The sequence below is a fragment of the Mandrillus leucophaeus genome, unplaced genomic scaffold, assembly GCF_000951045.1.
Source record: "Mandrillus leucophaeus isolate KB7577 unplaced genomic scaffold, Mleu.le_1.0 Scaffold117, whole genome shotgun sequence".
Lineage (NCBI taxonomy): Eukaryota > Metazoa > Chordata > Mammalia > Primates > Cercopithecidae > Mandrillus > Mandrillus leucophaeus.
In genome coordinates this window covers 1358257-1384150 of record NW_012099987.1, presented here as the reverse complement: position 1 = coordinate 1384150, position 25894 = coordinate 1358257, and the positions used below count along the sequence as shown (strand labels likewise).

Here is a 25894-nt window from a genome sequence, read left to right as displayed (position 1 = left end):
GCCCTGAGTCCTGGCTCTTTAAATTTAGTAGTATGTTAGGCCTACGAGAAACATTTCATCTGTTAACCCTGCACAGGACAACAAATGCTATGACAAATGAATTATCTTAAAAAGCCAGTGCTACATAAGATTAGGCATGAAAACAAGCTATGTTTACTCTGAATATAGTTACTATGGAGAATATGATCCAGTACAAGTGATACCTCTGCAGGTAACATTGCTCATCTGCTACTGTCAACTCCATGGTAGCCATATTCAGGTTTTAGTCCGCCATCATGTAGCATCCCTCTCCCATACTCCGTACCTATCACCAACAGCTTCAAGACCTACCTGAATTCCCAAGCCATCGATTACCACAAAACAACAAATACACATTCCCTCCTTCCAACCCCTCTTAAAAAAAAACAGAAAAGAAAAGAAAAGAAAAAACCCCTGAACTCCCAGAGCAATGGTGTGTATTGCATCTGGTAGGGGAGGTGGAGGTATTAATTGGGCCCCTCCAGGAAGCGGTTCAATACACTCTTGATGAAAAACAAAAACAATAAAACTCCTTTCTCTCTTAGACTTCCCATTTGGCAAATGAAATTCCAAGCCATTATTCACTTTAACAAGATCTCTATCATCAAATAATCAAATAATAATATATCAAATTATGAATCTGTCATTGATATTTCCATTCTAAAGATGTTTCTTCTGAGAAGACTTCTTTTATTGGTTTGTGTGTCTAATAAGTGTGTCTCCCATTCTTTGCAAATTCTCTGGTCTGGTCATCATTTTTCCCTGAGTGTGACTTTCCCTCAATGGCATGTATCTGTAATGGTTTTATATATATGTATATGTATATTTCTGTGTTTAAGCTCCCATGGTGAATAGATCAACCAAGCCAAATTCCTCAACGCCCGCCTCTCCTCCAGGAACAGCTTCAGGTAAAGTGTATATGTGTTTTGGTTTGCTTTTATGTCTATTTCAAATAAGAAAAACAACTCAGATGAACTCTGAAGAAGTAATCACTTGTATTTGCAAATGTCTTAATAATGGGAACAGAAGGCCAGTCCTCACCCTCATGCACTGTCTAGTGGCACGTGTGTGGAAGCGGCCATTTCCCCAGGCATTTTGGCATCTGCTAGACAAGTTCTGGTTTTCACCTTACCTTCCTGGGCACCTTGCTGGCTTCTCCGTGTCCCCTCCCTTGACTGAGGGGGTCTCAGAGTTTAGCCCTCAGCCCTCAACCCTCAGTTCTTTCAGAACATCATGATGGTTACAAGCTTGGTTTTGAGCCAGACAGCCCTCGGTTGGAACCCCAGTGTGCCCCGTCACCAGCTATGCCACCTTGAGCTTGTACTCCGCCTCTCCAAGTATCAGATTTTCTTGTCTGTAAATGGTGCTCATAGCCCCTACTCTGTGACAGGAGAATTCTGCTGCATGTGAAACTCTTAATGAGTGCCTGGCACACACTGAGTGCTGAGGAGAGAGAATGATTTTTCACTTCTGTAGGGTTCATCGAGTAATCTGGCTTCATGTCTCAAGTCTACACTGGTAACTCCCTGGCATCCAACCCGACCTGACTTCCCTTCGAAACACCTTGATGCTCCCACGCAGGACTCTAAACTCACTCCTCCCTTCCCTGTGGGCACCCCTGTTTCTCAATGTGTACAGCCTCCAGGCCACGTACTCCAAATCCTGCTTTTATTTCTCCTGAATTTGCTATTCCATTTTAGCTGTGACCACCCTAGTCCGGGCTTTCTTTACTCAGCCACCTTGTACCTTCTCATCTGCAGCAGTCCACCGGCCACACCCCTGCCTCTCAACTCTCCTCCATGACAAGGACTGAGCTGCTGAACTCCTCCAGATGTTACCAGTTTCATCTCACCACAAAGCTAGTTTTTGCCACGTCACCTCTACCACCAAACCATAAATGTTCCTGGTTGCTCCTATAGGTTTTGGCAACTCCCAAGGCTGAGCCCAAGACACTGAGGGGTACCCATGACCCCCATGAGCAGCACAGAGAGGTATAGGAGCCTGCTCTCCAGCATTCTCACGGGCATTTCCTCTCTCTCTCTCCCCTCGTCCCTCTCCCCTAGGCACACATATGCGCGCACGCGCACACACACACACACACACACACATATTCGTACACATACACTTTCTTCTCTCACAGAGCTGAACACAAGTCATTGAGAGGCTGAGCTCTGCTTCCGGAGACAGGCTCCTTGATAGAAAATGAAAGAAGAGTCGAGTATTTTAAAAACCTTTTCCTGGACTCATTTCTTATGAAATTACTCACTTTCTTCACAAGTTCTGGTTTTTCTTATCCTCTCCTGAGAACCCACAAGCGCTTTATATATGGGGAGTGGAGCTCAGAGCCATCTTAGCCAGCTCATCTTACCCTCTCGGGAGGCAAAGGTCAACATGCCAATCTAAAATATCGTGACCAGGTTGCTTAGGCCCCAGCCGAAATGGAGACTCCTAACTCCCGATAACTCAGGATGAGGGCTGTTGTTACTGGAACAGAAAACCCTTTAACAAATAAATAAATGAAGACTTCAACCCTCCTTTAGAGAAATAGATTACTAATATCTGGTGTTTGCCTCTTACAAAGCTCTACTTGCCTTACAAGGACCTCCTGTTCCTAAAACACACCCAGTACTCCAATCAGCCTGTATTTCATGGGTCTTGCTTCTTGGTCTTTGTGTTCTCACTTTTAGGACACCTAATCCTACCCATCCTTCAAGGCCCAGCTTGAGGCCTCCACCTCCAGCAAGCCTCCTCTGATTTCTGTAGCCCTCGGAGAGCTCTCCTTTGCAGGAAGTCTCTTTCCCCTTACACTTAGCCCGTACTTATTCCCTAATTACTTTGTGTCTCTGTCTAATCGCTTCCTAAGTACACTGCAAGCTCCTTGAAGACCTTGCCTTCAATGTCATTGCTCAGGAGGCTTTACCTGGCCCCATGCTGGGGCAGATCCCTGTAGTGCCCTGCACATGCCCTGAGATTTCTGTCTTTCTTTGCTCACAGCTGTTTCCAGGGCCTACCCCAGGATCTGGCTCAGGGGAGGTGCCGAGACTGAGGAGGGGTCAGTTGGTTGAGAGGGTGAATGAGTCCTCAAACACTGGTTGTATTAAATAGTTAAAGAATCACCCAGGGGGCATTAACCAGCTGGATTTATTACTCATAAGTTTGCTATTAACCTGGTATAGCTGTATTTTAATACTAGAGACATCAGATGAAGAAAGGAAATCTAAACAAGAAAATAATGTCCTGGTTATGTGATTGTCACATACAGGTGGGAGCACCTACGGGGGGTGGGGGGAAGAAATGAAATAGTTCAGGTCCTGGCTCTGACATTTGCTAGGTGCCAGACTTTGAACAGGCGAAGTCATCTCTGTTTCTTAGTTTCTTCCTCTGATAAAACGGCACCTATACCTAGGGGTATCATGAGTAGACATCATGAGAATTCAGTGACTCACTATAGATAACTTGCACTCATAAAATGCTAGTGCTTTGTTATTATTATTGTTATTATTCAGAATCCCTTGTTCAACCTGCCTTGATCCATGACCATTCTGGCAGATATTCTCAGGGAACGATATTGTTTCATGGGTCACTGGCCCATGAAACAGAGGAGACATGCTCTATCCTTCCTTAGAACTCTGTCTTCCTGAGGCAAGACCATAGGCTTTCCACCAGTGCTCATGCTGTCCTCTTATCACCAGAAGTTATTTATAGGGAGGGAAAGGGAAAGGAAGGTTTTGGCAGACTATTCTGAGATATGCAAGAAAGGGAAGCATAGTAGAAAAGTCAGGCGGGAGGTCTGACAAAGATAATATAGTGGTCAAATGAGCCCTCAGCATTTCAGAAGTGAGAAATTCAGACTTAGACCTTCTTTCTACTTCCTTATTTTTCAGACAAGATTTTGTTCCGCTTCCCCGAGATCTTCCATCAAATTCTATGAGTAGTCAAGGGTACTTTAACAGTGTCAGTCTTAAGTATTCAATTTGATACACCAGCCACTTAAACACAGTGAGACTCCTACTACACATTCCAGTGACATTTCAGTTTATTGTTTTCATGTTGTCACATGAAATGTAAGCATTCCAAATGCAATCTCTTTTCCAAAATGTTTCAAAAAATCAGACCCAGTTCAGGTGCCGTGGAAGACAGAGCTGTCATGGAGGGGGCACTGCTTCCCGGGGTGCTGGGGAAGGCCACCGGGTACAATCCACACCACCCACTTTTTGCTGTTGTTCCCACCCATGAGGGTTTAGGAAAAGAGTCAGTGGGCTCTGAGTGGAAGTCTGGGGGCCTCTCTCCAGTGACACACATGGGAAGGAACTTCCTGGTCTCTATTTCAATACTTTTTGAGGCCTTTTCTTTTTCTTGTTTGTGTTTGGATGAGATGATACGGGGGTGCACATATCTTCCCTGTTATAAATTCTGAGAGGGCAGAGTCCTATGTCTGCTTCTTCACCTCTTCCTCTGCCCCTAACACGGTACCTTCAAGGGCTTTACATGTACCAAGTCCTCGATAATCCTTGGTAATGGATTATTACTTCAATGTGTGCTTATCTGTGCTCTATCTCACAAACTAAGAAAGTACAGACTGAGGGCAGCAGGTCCAGCCTGTACTTGCAGAGTATGCCCTGTAAGTCCAGTAGGAATTGAAGGTTGGGCACCCTGGCTCACGCCTGTAATCCCAGCACTTTGGGACACCAAGGCAGGTAGATGGTTTGAGTCCAGGAGTTCAAGGCCAGCTTGGGCAACATGGCAAAATCTCATCTTGATAAAAAATTAGCCAGGTGTGGTCGTGCACGCCTGTAGTCCCAGCTACTCAGGAGGCTTAGTGGGGAGGATCACTTGAGTCCAGGAGTTTGAAGCCTCCAGTAATCTGTGATCACCTCACTGCACTCCAGCCTGGGTGACAGAACAAGACCCAGAAAAACAAAAGTAGGGGGAATTGTGGACTTATATGTGTAGTAAGTTCTTAACAAAACATTTATTCAGTTAAATTAATGAAGAGCCTCATGAAAAGCCCCCTTGGTCTCACTGAGCAATGGTGTCCAAGCAGGTGAGCATCATGTCTGAGGCAGCCAGGGGATGCTGAGGGGACTGGCTCAGTTCTGGCCTCTCCCCTCCTGGCCTGCCCTCTGTCCCACGGTGAAGATCCATCCTGCCTCTCTCTCACTTCCTCCCCCACAGTGATTGTCTGGCATCTATCTTCAGGTACAGGAAGGGAGGTTGGGTGCAGGGGACAAGACCCTTCAGGTCCCTTCTATGACTTGAGAAGATGAGATTTGGGCAGCAGACTGCACTTGTCTCAATTTGTCCATTAAGGAAAACCTGTGGGCAAAGGCCCTGAGAACTCTGAGATGAATGAGTAAATATCCTCCAAATGTGAAGTTAGAGGCATTTACTGTATTTAAGTGTGCTTATAAGGGAGCAGTGTCTGAATGTGTCAGGAGTGGTGGGTTGGAGCCTCTGTCTCTGGGCACCTCTGCCGTGCACATTTATGCAGTGTGCACAGATGCAGGTGTGAGCTGTTGGCTCCCTTCCTCAAGGACCTCTGTGGGAGTCCTCACTGAGTTCTCAGAATCAGTGGGCTCAGGACTTGCCCCATGGGGCAGGGGGTGGGGGGTGGTGCGGGTAAGGGGAAAGTCTTTTAGAAATATTAAGGTGGAGTCCCTAATCCCCATCCCAGTTCTAAGTTTATACACTGACACTTTTAAAATGTGTCATCACCTTTGCCCACAGGTTTTCCTTAATAGCTTCAATATAACTACCTATATGTGCTTACCTGAAAGCAACACAATGTGTGCGAATATTTCTGAGCCTGCCAGAAAGGCCAGCCTCACTGTGACCATCAGCCCCTGGTTCAGGACTTGGGGACTGAGTAGTGTATATGTTTGTGCAGGTCGAAACAGTGGGGCCTGGGAAACCAAGTCACCTTCACCAGCTGCGCCATCCCCGTTGCCACGGGCCGGGTAAGTACCTGTTGCAGGAAGCAGCTTTTGAGATCTGGGGAATGAGGATGGTGATACCCCACTGCCCCGTTGACTTCATTAGAAGTTCTCCCCATGGCAGGCTGCAACTTGGACCAAGAGTAAGGAGCCCTGCTAACATCAAACGAACCAGGTGTGGTGGCTCAGGCCTTTCATCCCAGCACTTTGGGAGGCCGAGGCGGGCAGCTCACTTGAGGCCAGGAGTTCAAGACTGGCCTGGCCAACGTGGCAAAACCCCGTCTCTACTAAAAATACAAAAATCAGCCAGGCATGGTGGCACACACCTGTAATCCCAGCTACTTGGGAGGCTGAGGTGGGAGGATCACTTGAACCTCTGCAGGTTGCAGTGAGCTGAGATTGTAGCACCACACTCCAGCCTGGGCAACAGAGCAAGACTCCGTCTCAAATAAATAAATAAATAAATATAGGAGTATTTCCTCCTGTGAAGTTTTAGTTAAGTCTTGAGTTCACTAACTTACAGTGTTCCACAAGACACCCCGACTTTCAGAAGCTCCAGCACCTGAATCATTTTCAGAGTCTCTAGCAGATTTTGTCTTTACTTTCTACTCCTCAGTTTTACCGTCTACAAATAAGTGTGCAGATATATACCATGTGCTGGTCAGACCAGGGCGCTCCATCAAAGCCATACCACTGAGTTTCCTCTCGAAAGTGACAGTCATTCTTTCTTATTGAATTTAGAAGGGCTTTGTAAACAGTCAGGTGAGGATTGTCATGTGTTAATATTACAAACATCACCCCATAAAATTATGTTGGCTCAACAGGTTATTTGGAAAGCAAATTTAAATATGTCTAAATCTGGCCTGCATGGCTCTAATCTTATTTCTGCCTCTGTGTAAACCAAAGAAAGCCTCCATGTTAAAAGTTTGTTAACCAAAACTCTGCACACGTCTCTCTTAGTTCAGCTATATCACTTTGTGCGAGTTACTTAGTCTCTCTGAGCCTCAGTTTCCTCACCTTAAAATGTCACTGTAAGGTTTAAGTAACAAGTGAGGAGCCTAACCCAGTGCCAGGCATCTTACAGGTGCTCAGGAATTCTTGTGTTCTTCCCCCACACTTCAACTCTCAGCCAAAAACAGAGCAAGAGAGAGACATGGTGAGGGTTTTTAAATTAAGAAATTTAACACAGAGAAAAGCAGCATACAACCTTATCAATATTAGACTCCAGTCTCTATTGGAATCTTGAGTTCATTGACTTACAGTGTTCCACAAGACATCTCGACTTTCAGAAGCTCCAGAACCTGAATCATTTTGCAAACTAGAATGTTAGTGCAGGCAAGTACCTTCAGGACCACACATCAGTGGTTTTCAAACTTGTTTTGGTCTTGGATCTCTCTGAAAGAAAGCCTGCACAGACCAGTGGAGAACAGCCCCTAGAGACAGGGAGGAAGCTGGAGCGGGCAAGCGTGGCTGCAACCTCACCTGCTGGACCACTGTCTTACCTCTACCCTCTGTCCTGGACAGTAACCCCTACAGGGAGCTGTTGGGGAAGAGGGGGCTCCACAGAAACACTGAAAATACTGATCCCGGTCCTCAGTTGACAGGTGAGGAATCTAACCTCACACCCAAGACAAAGAGGCCCAAGGTCACCCGCCGAGTAATTAGTGCAACTGGTGCAAGAGTCCAGTTCTGCCGATTCCCTGGCAACTGGTGCCCTACTTTATCCCCAGTTGACCCCTTCCCCATCTGTCAGCAGACTCTGTCTGAGCCTAGGAGGATCATAACTAAATCCCACTTCCATCCCTCTCCACCTTGCAAGGACAGTCTTCTACACACTCGTATCGCTTTCATAATTCTAGCTTACATTTGAGACTAAAATAATGGTAAATAGCTCCATTTTGTCTTCGTTATGTTTTAACAAAGCTCATCTCTTTTTATTCCCCAGGAAAAAACCAATGACACCACTGAAGACAGTAAGTTAATTTTGCATTTAAAAGTGCTTCAAATTTCCTGCAGTGTTTATTCTTATCCATTTATTTAAAGTTGAAAATGCTTCCAGCTATGGTGCACACAGCAATCTTAGCAACTGAAGTTGCTGCCCAAGCAGTCCAAGAGAAGCTTCAGATCCTCAGGTAGCCAGGGAGGATGCCCCTCCCTGGGGCATAGAAGGAGCTCATCCTCACTTGATCCCGGCAGCTTCACTGAGTGTGTGCAGCAGATCAGAGGGGCAGCCAGGTTCCCTGCCCTCCCCATAGGAAGCCCCTGTGTCCACTCCCCACCACAGTTAATGGTAGACCTTTGTGCTAGGCACACATAGGCCTCACTGAACTCAGATTCTGGCCAGAACATGGTGAACCTGGGCCACGACACTATGTAAGGGGAGCCCACCTGGACCTAGTCCCTACTGTGAAGCCTGACCTTTACAATCATTTAGCAAACACACGGAAGGTGGGGTCATGAGACCAAAGCAGATGTCAGATGCCTGCTGTACATGGGCTACTATGTGGCAGCTGCTGGGGGGTCATGATTTCCATCAACCCTGTTGACAAAGCAGGGAGGTTTCTGCACCGCAGTGACATTGCTCCTTCCAGCTGTTTGTTGCTTAACGCAAAGGTTGGGCTAGGGACTGTGGGTTTGTAATTGTTGTTGGGATTGAAAGAATAGCAATGCATCAAAGAAAAGTGCTCCCAAAATATTTATTTTAATAATATTGCTCTGACATTTATTTCCACATTCTGCTATATTGAATATCCTTGCCTTTTTGTCTTTTACATAGACTCCAGTTGCCTCTCAACAGAATACTTCAAGTGTTTGTGAAGGTAAAATCTATTATTTTGAAGGATGAGCACATCTTCTAAAAGTTATTTTAATTAAGGATTTGCATATACACATTTATTACATTATTTTGGGGGCAATTGTAACATGAAACTCAATTTTCTAAACAAAATAGTTTTCGTAATGAGCAATGAACAGCAAAACTAGCTCAGAACCTTAGCATCTTTAGAGTAGGCTACAGAATGCATGCAAAAACCTGCCTGTTGGCAGACAGATATGACTTGCCAGGAAATAGTGCTAGGACCTTACATAGATTTGAAAACTAATGTAGAGCTATTCACATGTTTTAGAACTAATAGCTTACTTAAAGTAATGAAAATTTTAAAAATCTGTTTATTTGAACAAATTCTTTTGCTAAGTTTTCAAGATAATGTTTTCAAAGTTCATATGTCTGTCTTCTTAGTATATCTTCAATCGCTTTTCTTCTCTTCCTTTTTTTTTTGAGTTAGGGTCTCGCTTTGTAGCCCAGACTGGAGTGCAGTGGTGCATAATTATAGCTCACTGCAGTCTCAAATTCCTGGGCTCAAGCTGTCTTTCTGCCTCAGCCTCCTGAGTAATTTAGAATTTCTTCCTTTATCATCACTCAAAAATCTTATATATATTTTTAGAAACTGCCCATATTTAAAAAAATTGTGTTTGGAAATTATCGTGAAAAAATAGAAGAATCTTCTATAATATCAACACTTAAAACATTATATAGAAGTTCCTGCCCTGTACCCATTTAATTCCATACTTGAAGATCCCCTGGGTTAAAAATGTAGTGAGTATTCTCCCCTTCCCTGGGTTAATGTGTGTACATCTACATAAAGCGCTCTCATTTCTCTGATGATGGACAGTGGATCTTTTCTGAGCGTGCACTACAACTCACCTCTCTGCTTTAATGATGCCGTTAGGTTTTTTCATCCTGTCTCCCACATCTTGCTTCCCTAGGCTATTTCTGAGGCATCACCCCTTTCCTGCCATATTGCTTTCTTCTGCCTTCCCTTTGAGGCTTTTGTCTTTTCTGTCCTTCCATTCCTTGCAGCCTCTCAGACCTGCTGAGTCCGGGTTGTGGAGTGATAGTGACCTCAGGGGCTCTGAGCATCTGTAGGAAGTAAGTACGACCCTGTGCAGACTTCTTGGCTACAAGAGCCTCCAAAACCCAGGAGAGAAGTGGGGCCCATGGCATGTTCCCTGCTGCTTAGGTGTCCTCATTCTCAAAGGGCTCCCAGTACAGGAGCCTGCCAGGCATGCCCCCTCCTTTGTTATTTATTTCAAGAGCATAGGCAATGGCCATCCAAATGCAAAGCGAGGGACTGGCCTCTACTAGTCTAGGAAGGATTCAGGATGGCGGAGGCAAAGCAGGTGTGGTCAAAGCTTATAGGCTGGCAAGACCTAAGGTGTTCATTGTTTCTCCTTCTGAAATTACCAAGTTTTAACATCATGAGCAAAACCTCTAACATAGAGGTTTAAAGTAAGTTGCCACAAATTCAAAATACAATCTTCAGAGGTTCAAGGTTTCCAAGCTTTAGTGCACCACTGAATGGTAAGAAACCCTGACGTCTTTTTTACCATTTATTTGAATCTTTGAGTTCTTACTACTTTTATTTCTTTGGGGTTTCTGTAGTTCTCAGACTTTTCTTCCATGCAGAGACTCACACATGAACATACCAAGATTTTAACACAACCTACTCCCCAAGGGCAAATTTGAGGGAGAGTAAAGTATTAAAATAATTTATGATCACATTTATGAATGGTTCAGCAGTAGAGTTCACCATGGGCTTCAACATAAATTTCTTACACTTCAGGTTTATGCCCATTTCCCACCCTTTCCTCTTCTGCTCAGGAAAACACAGTGAAATGCAAGTGAGATTTACATTATTATAGGGATAACCTTGAATTTGATCCAATTAATTTTGCAAAAAGAGATCATTTGTGAACTCAGTAGTATGCCTCTTATCAGTAACACACTGCTTATACCATGTCTTATGACTAATCAAGACCCACCAGGGTGTTATCTCCACCTGTGTGGAGGCCACATGGAAAGTAGAGGGTGAGTTGTTTAGAGGGTGGCTAAAATGTTCTCATCTTCTGGCTTCCACCTATACTCACACACTTAAAGTTTCAGGGCCTGTGGGTTCAGTCTGTATGTACATTGCCAGTGGATGAACGCAGAGGTGGTAGGATGTACCTGTAACACTGCTGGGAATGAGTCCTGGTCCTCGAAGCACAAGTACCTCAGCAAACTGGCAAGTGCACAGATCCATGGCATCCCAGTAAAAGACATGTTCCTGAGAAGACTTCCGATCAAATTTGGTTCTTCTCAGCTGATGTTGCTGGGTTTTGGGATGAGGATAGACATTTCACTCTAATCCTAATATGATAATTTTCCTGATTCAGAAAAACCTATACCTGCTGAACGCCACCGAGGGTCAAGTCACAGACAAGAAGCTGTGCAGTCACCAGTGTTTCCTCCCGCCCAGAAGTAAGAATGCTTTCCTTTAAAGATCGGTTTCCTCTTGTTGCTGCAGGAATTAACATGTGCATTGTTTCACTGCACAGTGACACTGACTTGTCATGCTAGGTAGAAATCCAACATTTCATTGTTTTGCAATTACATGTTAAAAGGTGTTAAGCAACTTTAAAATAACTGTGTAGAGTTGCAGAGACCTACTAATTGGGTTAATTATTGAACTTGACTAAAATACAATACTTTAGTCACGATTTCCTCCTTTTTCAAAACTAAGAGTCTTACTTATCTTTAAGGTTCTGGTGCCTCTTCTATCTTTAGATATATTTTATTGGCCATTTGTATTGATTTATTTGTGATGTGCCTGTTCACAGCATCATCAGTGTAAACAAAAAGTCAAACTTACTCATATTGTGCTTTGTCCTTTAATTATCTGAAATTCTTCCTTGCAGACAACTCCACCAAAAACCCATACCTCTGCCAAGTAAGTACAACGAAGCCATGTAGTGTATCAGGGAGTGGTCGAGGCTGGATCTTAGAGTCCGATAGGCCTGGTTCCAACACAGCACTGTCACTTCCAGCTGTGTTATCCTGGCATCTTCTCCCACTTGTTTCCTTTCCTGTAAAATGGGGCCAAGAATGTTTATTTCACAGAGTTGTTTTGAAAAGTAAATATATTTGAGGCAATTTTTACTTTTTTTAGTAGCGATTTAATATTTTACTGGTCATGCATCCTTTTTTAACCTTTTTTTTTTTTTTTTTTACAAAAACAATACAGCTGTTTTCAAAATAATAAGATCAAGTAAAATAACATATGGGAAGCACCAGCTATAGTGTTTGGTTCTAAACAAATAATACCCATTTAAATTAAGTGTAAAATACATTTTAAAGATCACAAAACGTATCTACAAAAGGTACCCTAAAAAGAGGATATGGCAAATATCTGGATAATTTTTCTAAGGCAAACATCACCCTAAAAATGTATGAATTGGATAAGTCAGGCTCACAGAATGTAACTGCCCAAACCTTAATTTGCCTTCAACTCAATGTGGGAAAAAAGGAAGAAAAAAGCTCTGCTTTACATAGATAATTTGGCATATATTCCAAAATAATCAAGCTTAAATCCATTTAAATAAACAGTAACTGTCCACATGCAAAAAATTGATATGCATTTTTTACTAAACATAAATTGGCTTTTTAGATTTTTAATAATATTCATCTTAAATAAATGAAACCTTTACCAGTTTTTTTTAATTCTGACAATACAAAGTGAAAATGATTTGACTACAGAAATTTATTTTCATTATTTAAAAATCTTTATTATACCTTTTACTGTTTTTCAACCCAAGTCATTCATTCAGTTTTTAGTGACCATATGCCATGTGCCAGGCACTGTTCTATGCACAGGAGATACAAGGATGAACGAAACAAATAAAGACCCTGTTCTCATGAAGCTTATATTCTATTGAAGGAGACAGATAGTAAAAATAAACACACAAATAATATGATATCAGGTAAATGCTAAAAGCGCTATAAAGAAAAATATAGCACAGCAGCAGGGGTGGGTGGCAGAGAGTAATGGAGGCAGGGGGAGCTGCTGCTGCTGCAGACAGGGTGGTCTGAGAAGGCCTCTTCTGTAAAACGGGCATAATAGCTCCTTCCACAAAGAGCTGGTGAAAGGACGAGGTGCGCACATGCTGAAAACAGAATAGACCTGGCACATTCAGGTGTGAGAAAATACTAGCCATGGGTACTCTTCCAACTGCCAGAACTGCAGAAACCACCAACCGCCCTGCACTGTGCACCTAGGGAAAGTCTGTTCGCTCACTCACCTTTGCTGCTCTCAGCTAGGAGTACTGTTCCCCTCCTATTAGAATACACCCTTCCTTTTGGCCCATCTTTGTTGGGCCTGCCAAGCCCTCACTGCCCCCTCCTCTTACAATGTTGACTGCCTTCTCTGAACATCCAGGGCACTATTATCTGAAGCACTTAGTTCATCCAGAACTCTTTCTCCTGCAGACTTCCCCATCTTAATAAAGGACAACTCTGGTTGCTCTTGTCAAAAACCTTGAGAGTCACCCTTGACTTCTCATTTGCCTTCTTCACACGCCTTCCAGCTATTTCTTCAAAATAGATCCAGAATCCAACCACTCTCACTACTTCCACCGTGTGATTTGTCCAAGCCACTGTCATCTCCTGCAAGAACACCAAACTGGCCTCCCCCACTCTGCTCTTGCCACCCTCTGTTTCCAGCCCAGCAGCCGGAATGACCCTGTTAAAAGACAGGCGGATCATGTTACTCCCCTGTTCAAAACCCTCCGAAAGCTTCCTTTATCATGTTCATTACAGCTCTGGACTCATGTTAAGGGTCCACCAAGTCCTATAAATCTGGTCCCTTCATTGCCTCCTGTCTGACTGTATCTCTTATTCTTTCCCTTTTTCTTACTGTACTGCAGGCACAGTGGCACTCTTGCTATTCCTCAGATATGCCAGGCCTTGTGTTCACAGCTCCCTCTACCTGGGACATTCTTTTCTGGGATGTCCACTGCCTCCTCCCTCTCCACCTGCAGATCTCACCCAATTATTCCCTCAGTGAGATCTTCCTTTCCTGATTTTTCTTCATAGCATTTATGACCCTCTAATATTATATATATACACACACATATATATTTATTTATTTATGTCTTTATTGCCCATCTCAATCCATTAAAATTTAAGTTCCAGGAGAGCCGGGCATTTTGCTGTTTTGTTAACTGCTGTATATCCCCAATGCCTTTGATTCATGGCAGAGAAACAAGAGTGAATGAATGAACGAATGAATGCAGATAAGTTTTCTGTATTTCACGTTTCCACATTTAGACTGTAAACTCTCTGCGGGAGCTGATGCCTGAAGACAGCAATTCTCAAACATTTTGGTCTCGGAACCACTTTAACACTCTCAAAATAATTGTAGACCCACAGAGCTTTGGTTTACATGTTTCTGTTGATACCTAGTATTTTAAGAATTAAAACTGAGACATTTAAAACATTTATTAATCCATTTAAAAATAATATTAAACTCATTACATGTTAACATAAATAACATATTTTTATGAAAAATAACTATATTTTATAAACAAAAACAATTTAGAGAAAAGAGTGGCATTAGTTTATGTTTTGTAAATCTCTTTAATGTATATTACTGCAACGTAACAGAGACTGCGGATTCTCATCTCTGTTTCTACATTTAATCTGTTGCAATGTTTTTCTGGTGGAACTACATGAAGAAAATTGGGCTTCATAGTGATAGGTAATCGGAAAAGAAAAGACCTCTTGAACCCCTTGAAAGGATTGTCAGGATTTCCAGGGGTCCTTGGGCCACACATTTGGAACCACTGCCTTAAGAATTTTTTTTTTGGTACATGTGTCCCCAGCAGCACCTAGCACAGTGTTAGGGTGTAGGCATAGAAAGAGTTCAATAAACATGAAGATTAATTGAAGGACTTTTCTGATCCCTTTCAGGATTTACAGAAGGGGGAAACCCAACTGTGGATGGGCCTGTACCCAGTTTTTCATCTAACTCCACTATTTCAGAACAGGTATGAAATGAACTCTTGATCTCAGTAAATTGTTACCAGGAAACTGCAGGAAAGAGCATGTCTTCTGAGAAGAGGGCATTTGGAGTGAACCTTGAGAGCAGAGACTATATTTTACATCATTATGTGAACTGTCATTTGGTAACAGGGACAGAATACCCAGTTGTTTTTTTTCAATGACTAAGACATTGCTCCAGTTAATGTTTCCTCAAAACTAGCAAGGAAATGTGTTGTTTTCATTGTCCTTCCTCTCACATAGATTTTATTTAAACTTTGTAATTTCCTCCAAATAGATCTGTTTGGCTGATGATATTAAATCACATATAAGACAGCACAGTTTAAAAAGGGACAGAGAAAGGACTCTGTGTGCCCTTGGGCAAGTCTTTCTACATTTCCATAAAAATATATGTAAAAATGTAAAATATGGATGATAGCATGTGTCCTTCTTGCCTTCAAAGAAGGCATATATCCTTTCTTGCAAGAATCAAATACGATGATATTTATGCTTTGGAAATTACAAAGCACTCCACAAAGTAAGAGCAATAAGAACACAATGGAAAGGGGGATTATTACTTATTTAGGAGAAAGAAAGAAGTAAGTCAGGAACCTAGCTAAGGCCAAATGAAAAAACAAAAAATACAAAAAACAAGTTAATGGTATAATCGTTGTGTTTGATCAAAGGAAAAATAAAACTCATCTTAAAATTACCGGTCTAAATATAGAGGCCTGTCTTCATAATGCAAATGGGTCTTTGTTTCTAGTACACAGAAATTAGAGTTAAGTAGGCACCAGCCCATGCTGATCTGTGCCCTCCATTTCACAGGAAGCTGGCGTTCTCTGTAAGCCATGGTATGCTGGTGACTGTGACCGGAAGTCTGCTGAAGAGGCATTGCACAGATCAAACAAGGTCTGATCATTTTTACTATTTATTATTTTTATTTTATTTATTTATTTGTTTTGAGACACAGTTTCACTGAAGTGCGGTGGCTCGATCTTGGCTCACTGCAACCTCTGCCTCCCGGGTTCAAGCGATTCTCATGCCTCAGCCTCCTAAGTAGCTGGGATTACATGTGAGTGCCCCCACGCCCGGCTAATTTTTATATTTTTAGTAGAGATGGGGTTTCACCATGTTGGCCAGGCTGCTTTCGAATTCCTGACCTCAGGTGATCCGCCTGGTGGCCTAGGCCTCCCAAAGTGCTGGGATTACAAGCGTGAGTCACCGTGCCCGGCCAAGGTCTGATCATTTTTAAATCATACGTTTTGCCCTCAGCCTGTAATAGACACAGTTGTTATCCTTACGATATGCTAATTAAATAATTGCAACAAGTATAGATACAAGGATCTTTTTCCTTTACTCATTCAAGAGAAACTGCTATCCCCTCCTCTCTTTCAAGTTCCTCCGTCTCATTTCTACTTGTCCTTTCATCTCTGCAAGGACCCACAGCGTCCACTGCCCTCCAAACAGTGGGAGAGAAGAAAGCTCCAGAGGAGGTCTGTGGAAGGCTTGGTGCTGCATGAGCTCCACTGAGGAGTGAACAGTGACAGGCTATTTTGGATCAATGTGCAGGATTTAAAATTTGAGTCAAGATGGCAAACAAACAAACAAACAACAAACAAAAAATACCTGGAAGTAAATGTTTGGAGAGCCCAACTTCAGTCATGTAGGAACACCAGGGACAGCTTGGACAATTCAAGATTAAAGTGCCACTTTTTCTTTCTCTCTTCTCCTCCCATCTGTTTTTGTTTTCTTGCACCCTACTTTGTCAGAATATACAGCATTTACATACTGTTCTTCCTCACCCTTGTTTTAGTCCTAGCTCTACAAGTAAATATATCAGTGTGTTCCATCAGTCCTTTGGTTGACTTCCACCATCGTCTCTTTCCTTTGATAAAGTGTACCTGTAGTAGATTCTAAGGAAAATCCGTGTTTACATTATTCCCTGAGTTCTTGCACATTCAAAACTGTTTTCTTAGCCAGGCATGGTGGCTCATGCCCGTAATCCTAGCACTTTGGGAGGCCGAGATGGGTGGATCACTTGAGGTCAGGAGTTGGAGACCAGCCTGGCCAAGATGGCAAAACGTCATCTCTACTGAAAATATAAAAATTAGCCAGGCATGATGGCGGGTGCCTGTAATCCCAGCTCCTTGGGAGGCGGAAGCAGGAGTATCCGTTGAGCCTAGGAGGCGGAAGTTGCAATGAGCCGAGATCGTGCCACTGCTCTCCAGCCTCAGCAACAAGAGTGAGACTGCTGTGGGGGAATAAAAAGAGAAAGAGAGTTAAAAAACTCTTTTCTCATATCCTAGTAGTTGGAAGAAATCTTGGTTGGCTATAGAATCCTTAATTTGAGTTTGAAAAGTGTTGCTCCACTAGATTGTGTTGTTCTGTATGAAGCTCTTGAGAAGTCTGATACCAGTGTGACTTTCTTGCCTGTCTATGTAATTTGATACTTTAGTCTGGTGGCTCTGCAGACTTTTTAAAGTCTAATCATTTTACCAGAATATATCTCTGATTGATAATTCCAAATCAATTTTCTCAAGTAGACAGAAGCCCTTTCAATATGTAGATTTAAGTTTTCTCTTATATCCAATAAGTTTTCTTAGATCATAGTCTTAAAGGATAGTTCTGTTCCCTTGTTTTGTTTTTCTTCTGCAAGCACTCAATTTACATGCGTTTTGGATCTTTTTTGTCACTTTTTCATTCCCATCACTGTCTTTGATTCTACGGTACTTATTTTAATAAATCCCATTTTCTCTTCTGGTTGTTTCCACACCTTCCTTCAAGTGTCATTTCTTAAATCTTCATTTGAAGCTCTCGTCCCTTGGACATCTTATTTTTTCTTTGTTGAGATAGGTTTGTCTTTTTCTTCAATTTCTTTCCTGAGTTTGATCAACTCTTGTTGCGTTTCATTCTGCTTTTTGTCCATCTTTGTTCATAATTTTTTATTTTATGATTCTAAATATTTTTATAAAATGTTTAACAAAATTTGAATTACTGTGTTACAGTTTTGGGATTTTTTTTTTTTTCTTTTTACGGAGTCTCACTCTGTTGCCCAGGCTGGAGTGCAGTAACGTGATCTCGGCTCATTGCAAACTCCGCCTCCTGGGTTTATGCCATTCTTCTGCCTCAGCCTCCCGAGTAACTGGGACTACAGGCACCTGCCACCATGCCCGGCTAGGGATTTTTTTCTTATATAAATTCTTTGAGGAGAGAATTTTCATCGGCTGAAAGTTTTGATTCCCAACTTCTGTTTTCTTCTTACAGTACTTATGAATGGAATTTGATACATTTTTTTCATAGACAACTGGTGGCTATGGTTCCCAGTTCAAGACAGTCCTCTAGATTTTATCTTAATGTGTCCCTTCACATATTTATAAATTTTATAAACATAAAATCTTATTTAGCACATTAAAAAGCTAGCATTTGGCTGGGCAAGGTGGTGCATACCAGTAGTCCCAGGTACTCAGGAGGCTGAGGTGGGAGGATCGCTTGAACTCAGGAGTTCCAGGCTGCAGTAAGCTGTGACTGCACCACTGCACACCAGCCTGGGCAACAAAGTGAGACTGTTTCTAAAAATAATTATTATTACCTTTTTTTAAAAAAAGGCAAGCATTGATCTCACTCAGGATTTTCTATGAGTATATATTTTCCTGGACTATTTTCTTAGAAAATAAGAGGACAAGCACTAATCCATAGTAAAAATAATGTAGCTAAATAATTTACCTTTGGAATGTAATATAGGTGTTCTTCACAAAATGATTTTTTGAACCTGTAGAAATATAAATAATACTAACCATAATTATGCTTTTATAAAAAAATTAAACAGGATGGATCATTTCTTATTCGGAAAAGCTCTGGCCATGATTCCAAACAACCATATACACTAGTTGTATTCTTTAACAAGCGAGTATATAATATTCCTGTGCGGTTTATTGAAGCAACGAAACAATATGCCTTGGGCAGAAAGAAAAATGGTGAAGAGGTCAGTGATTTCTTTTTAAATTCAATTCTATAACTATGCATTGAGTATAATGACATCAAATACTGTATTAGATGCTAGAGATCAGGAGAAAGCACACAAAAGTACTTGTTCTTATGCTTGCACAAATGTCATAGAGAACAAGATAAAATACTATATTTAGGCAGTATATCCTATAGGAACACAGAAAAGGAAGAAGTCGTGTGATATACATCCTAGTTCTTTCATTCAGTTATTTAATGAGGTCAGTCTGACCTGAGAGTTTAGTCCAGGGGCAAATATAAATCAAGGTTGAAATGTCAAGTTGAATTAAGGTTGTAAGAATTAAGGTCAAGGTCCAGACCTCCAAAGTCAAGACCTAAAATCTCAACTAAAGTACCAAGGTAGGTTATCAGGGAAGGATCCAGAAGAGATGCAGAAACTTGAGTTAAAACATTAGACTATAGCCCTTGTACCAGAATGAGCTTATGGGCCTGCAGCAAGAAAAAAAATCACATGGGTCTTAAATATTAACCAGACATTAACTTTAATGCCTCTTTAATCTGGACCAAACTCAATGCTTACCATATCTCAGTTTAGCCAGCCTGCTCCTATAAATGAACCCTGAAATATGAGCTGGAGTAACCCATGAATGGTCTAGAAATGGAGAGATACTTATTCTGGTTTTGAATTCTGGGTTGAATTTGAATGGGTAGAATGTAAGTTGGAGGGAAGGAGAAGGAGAAAAATGGGAAGAACAATCTATGCAGAGAAAATAGCATAAACAAAATTCAAGGTAAGAAATATTTACTTTCAAGATTCCTTCAGAAAAAAGGTACACCATTCCAAACCCAGCACCTGTTAGAAAATATTTGAATTGTTGGAAAGTGTCTTGACTGCTGAAGTGTCTGTCTTCTCCACTACATGAAGCCAAGGACAATGTCTTTTCATCTCTGTATTTCCAGAATCAGAGCACAGTATCTGGCTTCAGCGTACACTTGATAAATAATTACTAAGCGACTGAATTGATTTGATTGAGTGATTACAGGCAGGAGAATAGCATTTGCAAAACAAACTGAAAAAGTCATGTGTATTCTTTATTTTGCTTTTTAGACAATTGTGGTTAAAAAACCACATATAAAATTTACCATCTTAATCATTTTAAGTGTACAGCTCAGTAGTGTTAAGTATATTTATACTGTTGTGAAACAGATCTCCAGAACTTGTTCATCTTATAGAACTAAAACCCTATACCCACTAAGCAACAACTTCCCTTTTCCCCCTCCCTCCAGCCCCTAGCAACCACGTTCTATTTTTATGAATTCGAATACTTAAGATACCTCATACAAGTGGAATCACACAGTATTTGTCCTTTATGACCAGCTTATTTAACTTAGCATGATGTCCTCGAGACTCATCCATGTTGTAGCATGTGTCAGGATTTCCTTCCTTTTTAAGGCTGCATAGTATCTCATTGTATCTATATACCACATTTTGTGTGTCTAACGTCCATCAGTGGACATTTGTGTTGCTTCTATCTCTTGGCTATTGTGAATAGTGCTGCTATAAACATGGGTGTGCAAATCTCTTCAAGACACTGCTTTCAATTATTTGGGGGTATATACCCAGAAGGGGGATTGCTAGATGATATGGGTATTCTATTTTTAATTCTTTGAGAGCCTCCCATACTTCTTTCCATAGTAGTTGCACCATTTTACAATTTCACCAACAGCACACGAGGGTTTAACTTCTTCACATCCCCACCAGCACTTGTTATATTCTGAATTTTGTTGTTGTGGCTTTATAGTAGCCGTCCAAATGGGTGAGAGGTGATAGCTCATTGTGGTTTTAATTTGCATTTCTCTGATGATTAGTGATGTTGAACATTTTTCATATGCTTTTTTGGCCACTTGTATGTCATCTTCAGAGAAATGCCTATTCCATTTTATAATAAGGTTATTTGACTTTTGTTGTTGCTGAGTTTTAGAAGTTCTTTATATTTCTAGATATTAGCTTTATTTGTTTAAAAAAGAAAACAAGACATAAATTTGTTTAGGAAATGACTGTTCCCTTGTACTAAATTCTAAGGTTAATTTATTACATCAGTTCCTGTATCTGAGACTTGTGCAAAGTAAGAGATGATCTATGTTTTGTGAAGAATGTAGAAAAATGCATTGTATGATAGTGTTACATTTAACAGTAAATGAAAAGCAATATACTATGATATTTTATCATGACTCAGTTAAGTAATCTAAGTAGCTATGCTAATTGAGGCTGCTGTCAGTGTGTTTTTCTTCATACTTAATACAGCAAAGTCCAAAGTCTGCCACCTTAAAGGTTGTGGCCTTTGTTAAACTAGATTTTTTTGTGCAGAATGTCAGCTGGGGCGTAATAACTTTTACTAACTTGAGAATGAGAGAAGATGGGAGGAGTGGAGCTCAAAGTTAACACAAATTCCAATGTATAATTCATCTGTGTTTTCTTCCTCTAGTACTTTGGAAGTGTTGCTGAAATCATCAAGAATCATCAACATAGTCCTTTGGTTCTTATTGACAGTCAGAATAACACAAAAGATTCCACCAGACTGAAGTATGCAGTTAAAGTTTCATAAAGGAAAAAAAAAAGATCAACAACATTGCTTCAGACATTTTCCCCAAGTTTCTCCTTTTGAGAAAAAGTCCCAAAACTTCATATTTTGGATTAGTAAAATGGAAGATGGAGTCAGCTATTGAGTGGTCATCCATTTCTTTTTAAGAAGCTCACATGGACTTGTTCTACCTATTGCCTGACCTGATGAACTGTTAGTATCTGGTGAGGTTGAGTTATCATGCTACTAATATTTTCCAAATAAATATCTTTATTTTAAAAAATAAATGTAAAGTATATTATCAAAATAAGAAAATAATGCTCTTGCATAGAATAAAGTGGCTGGAAATTTAAACCTCCACAATGATTATTGGTACACTAATGTAGCTGGGCTCACCACCGCCAATGCTTGATAATTAAATCTTGGTTAAAATTTTAATTTGTAGAAAATAAGGTATTACAGGTAATGTATGATATCTGTAAGTATAGGTAAGAAGGATGTAATGGTTCCTTTTTGTGAGCACTCTCAACCATGGGAGATACATATGGATATGAACTTTCTATAAGTTCTTGTCTAGGATTATGCTGTTAGTTTTGCTTACTAAAGATAATTATACCCTCTTTGATCTGCATATCTATCAGATAGAACCTAAACTTGATATGAGGTTTATATTAGTCCATTCTCATGCTACTAATAAAGACATACTCGAGACTGGGTGATTTACAAAAAAAAAAAAAAAAAAGAGGTTTAATGGACTCACAGTTCCACATGGCTGGGGAGGCCTCACAATCATGGCAGAAGGCAAAGAAGGAGCAAAGGCATGTTTGACATGGTGGCTGCACAAGAGAGCATGTGCAGGAGAACTGCCCTTTATAAAACCATCAGATCTCATTTCACTATCACAACAACATGGGAAAACCCGCCCCCATGATTCAGTTACCTCCCACCAGGTCCCTCCCATGGTATTTAAGGATTATGGGAGCTACAATTCAAGATGAGATTTGGGTGAGGACACAGCCAAACCATATCAAGTTTCAAAGTGGAGTGACAGCAAAGCTAGACTAAAAGCCAGTTCCTAGAGAAATATCCCACAAAACCAGGGCAGAAAAGCAGACATTGGTGAACACCAAGGAATAAAAGATACCATCATGGAGAATCAGGTCCGAGGTCTTAGATCATCCCAGAAATGTATCATACTTTGTCATATATTTCTACTGTGTACTTCAGATAGCACTGAAATGATAAAGCAGCTAATTAAGCCTAATAATTAATTGGGGAACACACTTGGCTACTGCATAAGATAGCAATCTATGGACGTATTTTGAAAGGCTAGAAGGTAATAATTTCAGAGTAACTCATGACTCAATCGTAAAGATAATTGTATATTTAAATGTCATACACTTTCATAATTACCACCTATGTTATGGATTGAATTGTGGTTCCCCCAAAAAGATATGTTGAAGTCCTAATCCATAAGGCCACATATCTCAGAATGTGACCTTATTTGGGAATGAGGTCTTTACAGATGTAGTCAAGATAAGATGAGGTCAGTAGGGTGGGCCTTAATACAATGGTTGGTATAAAAATAGGAAATTTGGATGCAGGCACAGAGAGAAGACTATATGAAGAGACACACAGGAAGAATACTACTGGTGATTCCATCCTGTATGGCTGTTCTCTTGAGCAGTGGTCATTTATCTCTGTCTTCTTTCTCTCCCACCTAAACGTGTGCCGCCACCCAGTGGAAGATTCGATGGACATGGACATGAGCCCCACAAGGCTCAGAACTATCTTTTCAGTTTTGAACTAAAGGCTGACAACGATTATCACTTTAAGATGGATAATGATGAAAGTGAACACCAGTTATCTTTAAGGACGGTCAGTTTAGGGGCTGGTGCAAAGGATGAATTGCACATTGTTGAAGCAGAGGCAATGAATTATGAAGGCAGTCCAATTAAAGTAACACTGGCAACTTTGAAAATGTCTGTACAGCCAACGGTTTCCCTTGGGGGCTTTGAAGTCACACCACCAGTGCTCTTACCATTGAAGTGTGGTTCAGGGCCAGCGCACATTAGCGGACAGCACTTAGTAGCTGTGGAGGAAGATGCAGAGTCAGAATATGAAGAGGAGGAGGATGTGAAACTCTTTAAGGATATCTGGAAAGCAGTCTGCCCCTAGAGGTGGTAGCAAGGTTCCAGAGAATAAAAGTAAAACTTGCTGCTGATGAAGATAATGATGATGAGGAAATTGAAGAAAAGCACCAGTGAAGAAATCTATATGAGATACTCCAACCAAAAATGCACAAAAGTCAAATCAGAATGGAAAACACTCAAACCCATCGTAAACACCAAGATCAAAAGGACAAGAATCCTTCAAAAAACAGGAAAAAACTCCTAAAATACCAAAAGGGTCTAGTTCTGTAGAAGACATTAAAGCAAAAATGCAAGCAAGTATAGAAAAAGGTGGTTCTCTTCCCAAAGTGGAAGCCAAGTTCATCAATTATGTGAAGAATTGCTTCCGGACAACTGACCAGGAGGCTATTCAAGATCTCTGGAGTGGAGGAAGTCCCTTTAAGAAAGTAGTTTAAACAATTTGTTAAAAATTTTCCATCTTATTTCATTTCTGTAACAGTCGATATCTGGTTGTCCTTTCTATAATGCAGAGTGAGAACTCTCCCTAACGTGTTTAATAAATGTTGTCTGGGTTCCATTGCCAAGAATGTGTTGTCCAAAATGCCTGTTTAGTTTTTAAAGATGGAACTCCACCCTTTGCTTTGTTTTAAATACATATGGAACGTTATGATGGGACGTAGTGGTAGCAGTGGTCAGACATGGAAATGGTGGGGAGTCAAAAATACACATGTGAACTAAAACTCAGTATTTTAATAAAGTAGCACAGTTTCTATTGAAAAAAAATTACTACATGAAGATGAGGGACTGGAGTGATGCATCTGTAGGCCTGGGAGCTGCAAAGATTGCCTGCAAACCATCAGAAGCTAGGAAGAGGCAAGAACAGACTTCCTTTCAGGTTTTAGAGGGAGCATGGCCCTGATGGCACCTTGATTTTGGATTTCAAGTGTCCGGTACCTGAAGACAATAAATTTCTGGCTTTTTAAGCCACCCAGTTTATTATGGTGGCCATATAAATTAATACAATTTATATGCATTTTTTACACTCAGGTATATAGGGGTTTGGGAAATTTTGTATGGAAAGGTTTTTTTTTTCTCCTTTTAGGAAAACCATTGAATCATTTAGAATGTACTAGAAAGAATGACTCACAATTTAAACTGGGAAACTGGGGTAATTTTTTGGTAAAGCAGAGCATCTGTTTGTAGTATGTGGTATCAGCTCTCTAGTTTCAGTTTTCCTCAGTGTTACATGGAATTATTTTCTATTTAAGTAAATCCTCATTAGTTCCCGCTGCTACCACGGCAACCCTGGCTCCATAACAACCTCTTCTGCCTCATTCCTCCTCTCCTCCTCCAAGTGTCCTACTCCAGCTAGGTGATCAGCATAGCCGTTAAGATTATACTAATCCTCAGTTGGTTGATATTCAGTACTGTGTGGTGGACTTCTTGGAGCAGAGGCTGGGAGAACTTCTGAGAGATATGCCATTCTCTGCTAAGGGCTCTACTCCTCCCCAGCTGGGAGAAATACCCAATCCAACATACCAGTCTTTTCCCTCATCTTGCAGAAGAGTCCACTGAGGGTGATCCTACCTGCTTCTCTAAAGCCCACCTCTGCAGGTGATATTCTTGATGAGATTAGAAAAATCTTTAAGACGCTGGGCATGGTGACTCATACTGATAATCCCAGCAGTTTGGCAGGCCGAAGCAGGTGGATCACTTGAGGCCAGGAGTTCAAGACCAGCCTGGTCAACACAGTGAAACCCTGTCTCTACTAAAACTAGAAAAAATTAACTGGGCATGGTGGCACTCACCTATAATTCCAGCTACTACTCAGGAGACTGAGGCATGAGAATCACTTGAACCCGGGAGGCAGAGGTTGTAGTGAGCCAAGATCATGCCACTGCACTCTGGTCTGGGCCACAAAGTGAGACTCTGTCTCAAAATAAATAAATAAGAAATTTCAAAACACCTGTCTGTGATCTCAATGTCTCAATGGCTGACAAATAAATGGTTTTGCATAAAGAAATTTTCAGGCAAGCTAGGTGGTGGAATAGGAGACACTAGTCAAGAAGTACATGTGTAGCAGCTGAAGAAGGAAAAAAACAAAACAAAACAGTTCTTGTTCTCCGTTGCAAAGTAGATTGCAGGTATAGTAGTAGGAAGGCTGTTCAAGGTTGTTCAAAAGGACAATAGACATGAAAAAGCTAGGTCTGTGACCAGCACAAGCCTGAACTGTGTTATCATGAGTTAGCCAGAGCAATGGTTTGGAGACTTTGCACTCTGGGAGCTAAACTACTCTTACCATAGTAGCTGGGACAGTCTTGCCTAAAAGTAAGTCCCAAAGAACAGAATTCAGCGATGTGAGACAAAACCAGCACCACATGAGACATGTTCTTAAAACAGGGCTGAATT

General features: G+C 41.2%; 1 protein-coding gene and 1 pseudogene across 5 annotated transcripts in view; both read left to right on the top strand.

Annotated features, from left to right (window-relative positions):
• BLNK (B-cell linker) overlaps positions 1 to 22078 on the top strand; it is a 77619-nt gene extending 55541 nt beyond the window's left edge. The window contains exons 8-17 of one of the 5 annotated variants that reach the window (XM_012000103.1): positions 858 to 926; positions 5906 to 5975; positions 7897 to 7924; positions 8728 to 8770; positions 11166 to 11250; positions 11688 to 11719; positions 14737 to 14813; positions 15634 to 15717; positions 18635 to 18790; positions 21258 to 21630. In XM_012000103.1, coding sequence (XP_011855493.1) covers positions 858 to 926; positions 5906 to 5975; positions 7897 to 7924; positions 8728 to 8770; positions 11166 to 11250; positions 11688 to 11719; positions 14737 to 14813; positions 15634 to 15717; positions 18635 to 18790; positions 21258 to 21377 — 764 coding nt within the window. In that variant the 3' untranslated portion in view covers positions 21378 to 21630. Of the gene's footprint in view, positions 1 to 857; positions 927 to 5905; positions 5976 to 7896; positions 7925 to 8727; positions 8771 to 11165; positions 11251 to 11687; positions 11720 to 14736; positions 14814 to 15633; positions 15718 to 18634; positions 18791 to 21257 lie in introns of all 5 variants that reach the window. The other 4 variants (XM_012000108.1, XM_012000113.1, XM_012000129.1 and 1 more) reach the window with 4 other exon arrangements.
• Positions 22079 to 22501: 423 nt separating this feature from the next.
• On the top strand, positions 22502 to 24033 carry LOC105554332 (annotated as a pseudogene).
• Positions 24034 to 25894: the final 1861 nt, after the last annotated feature.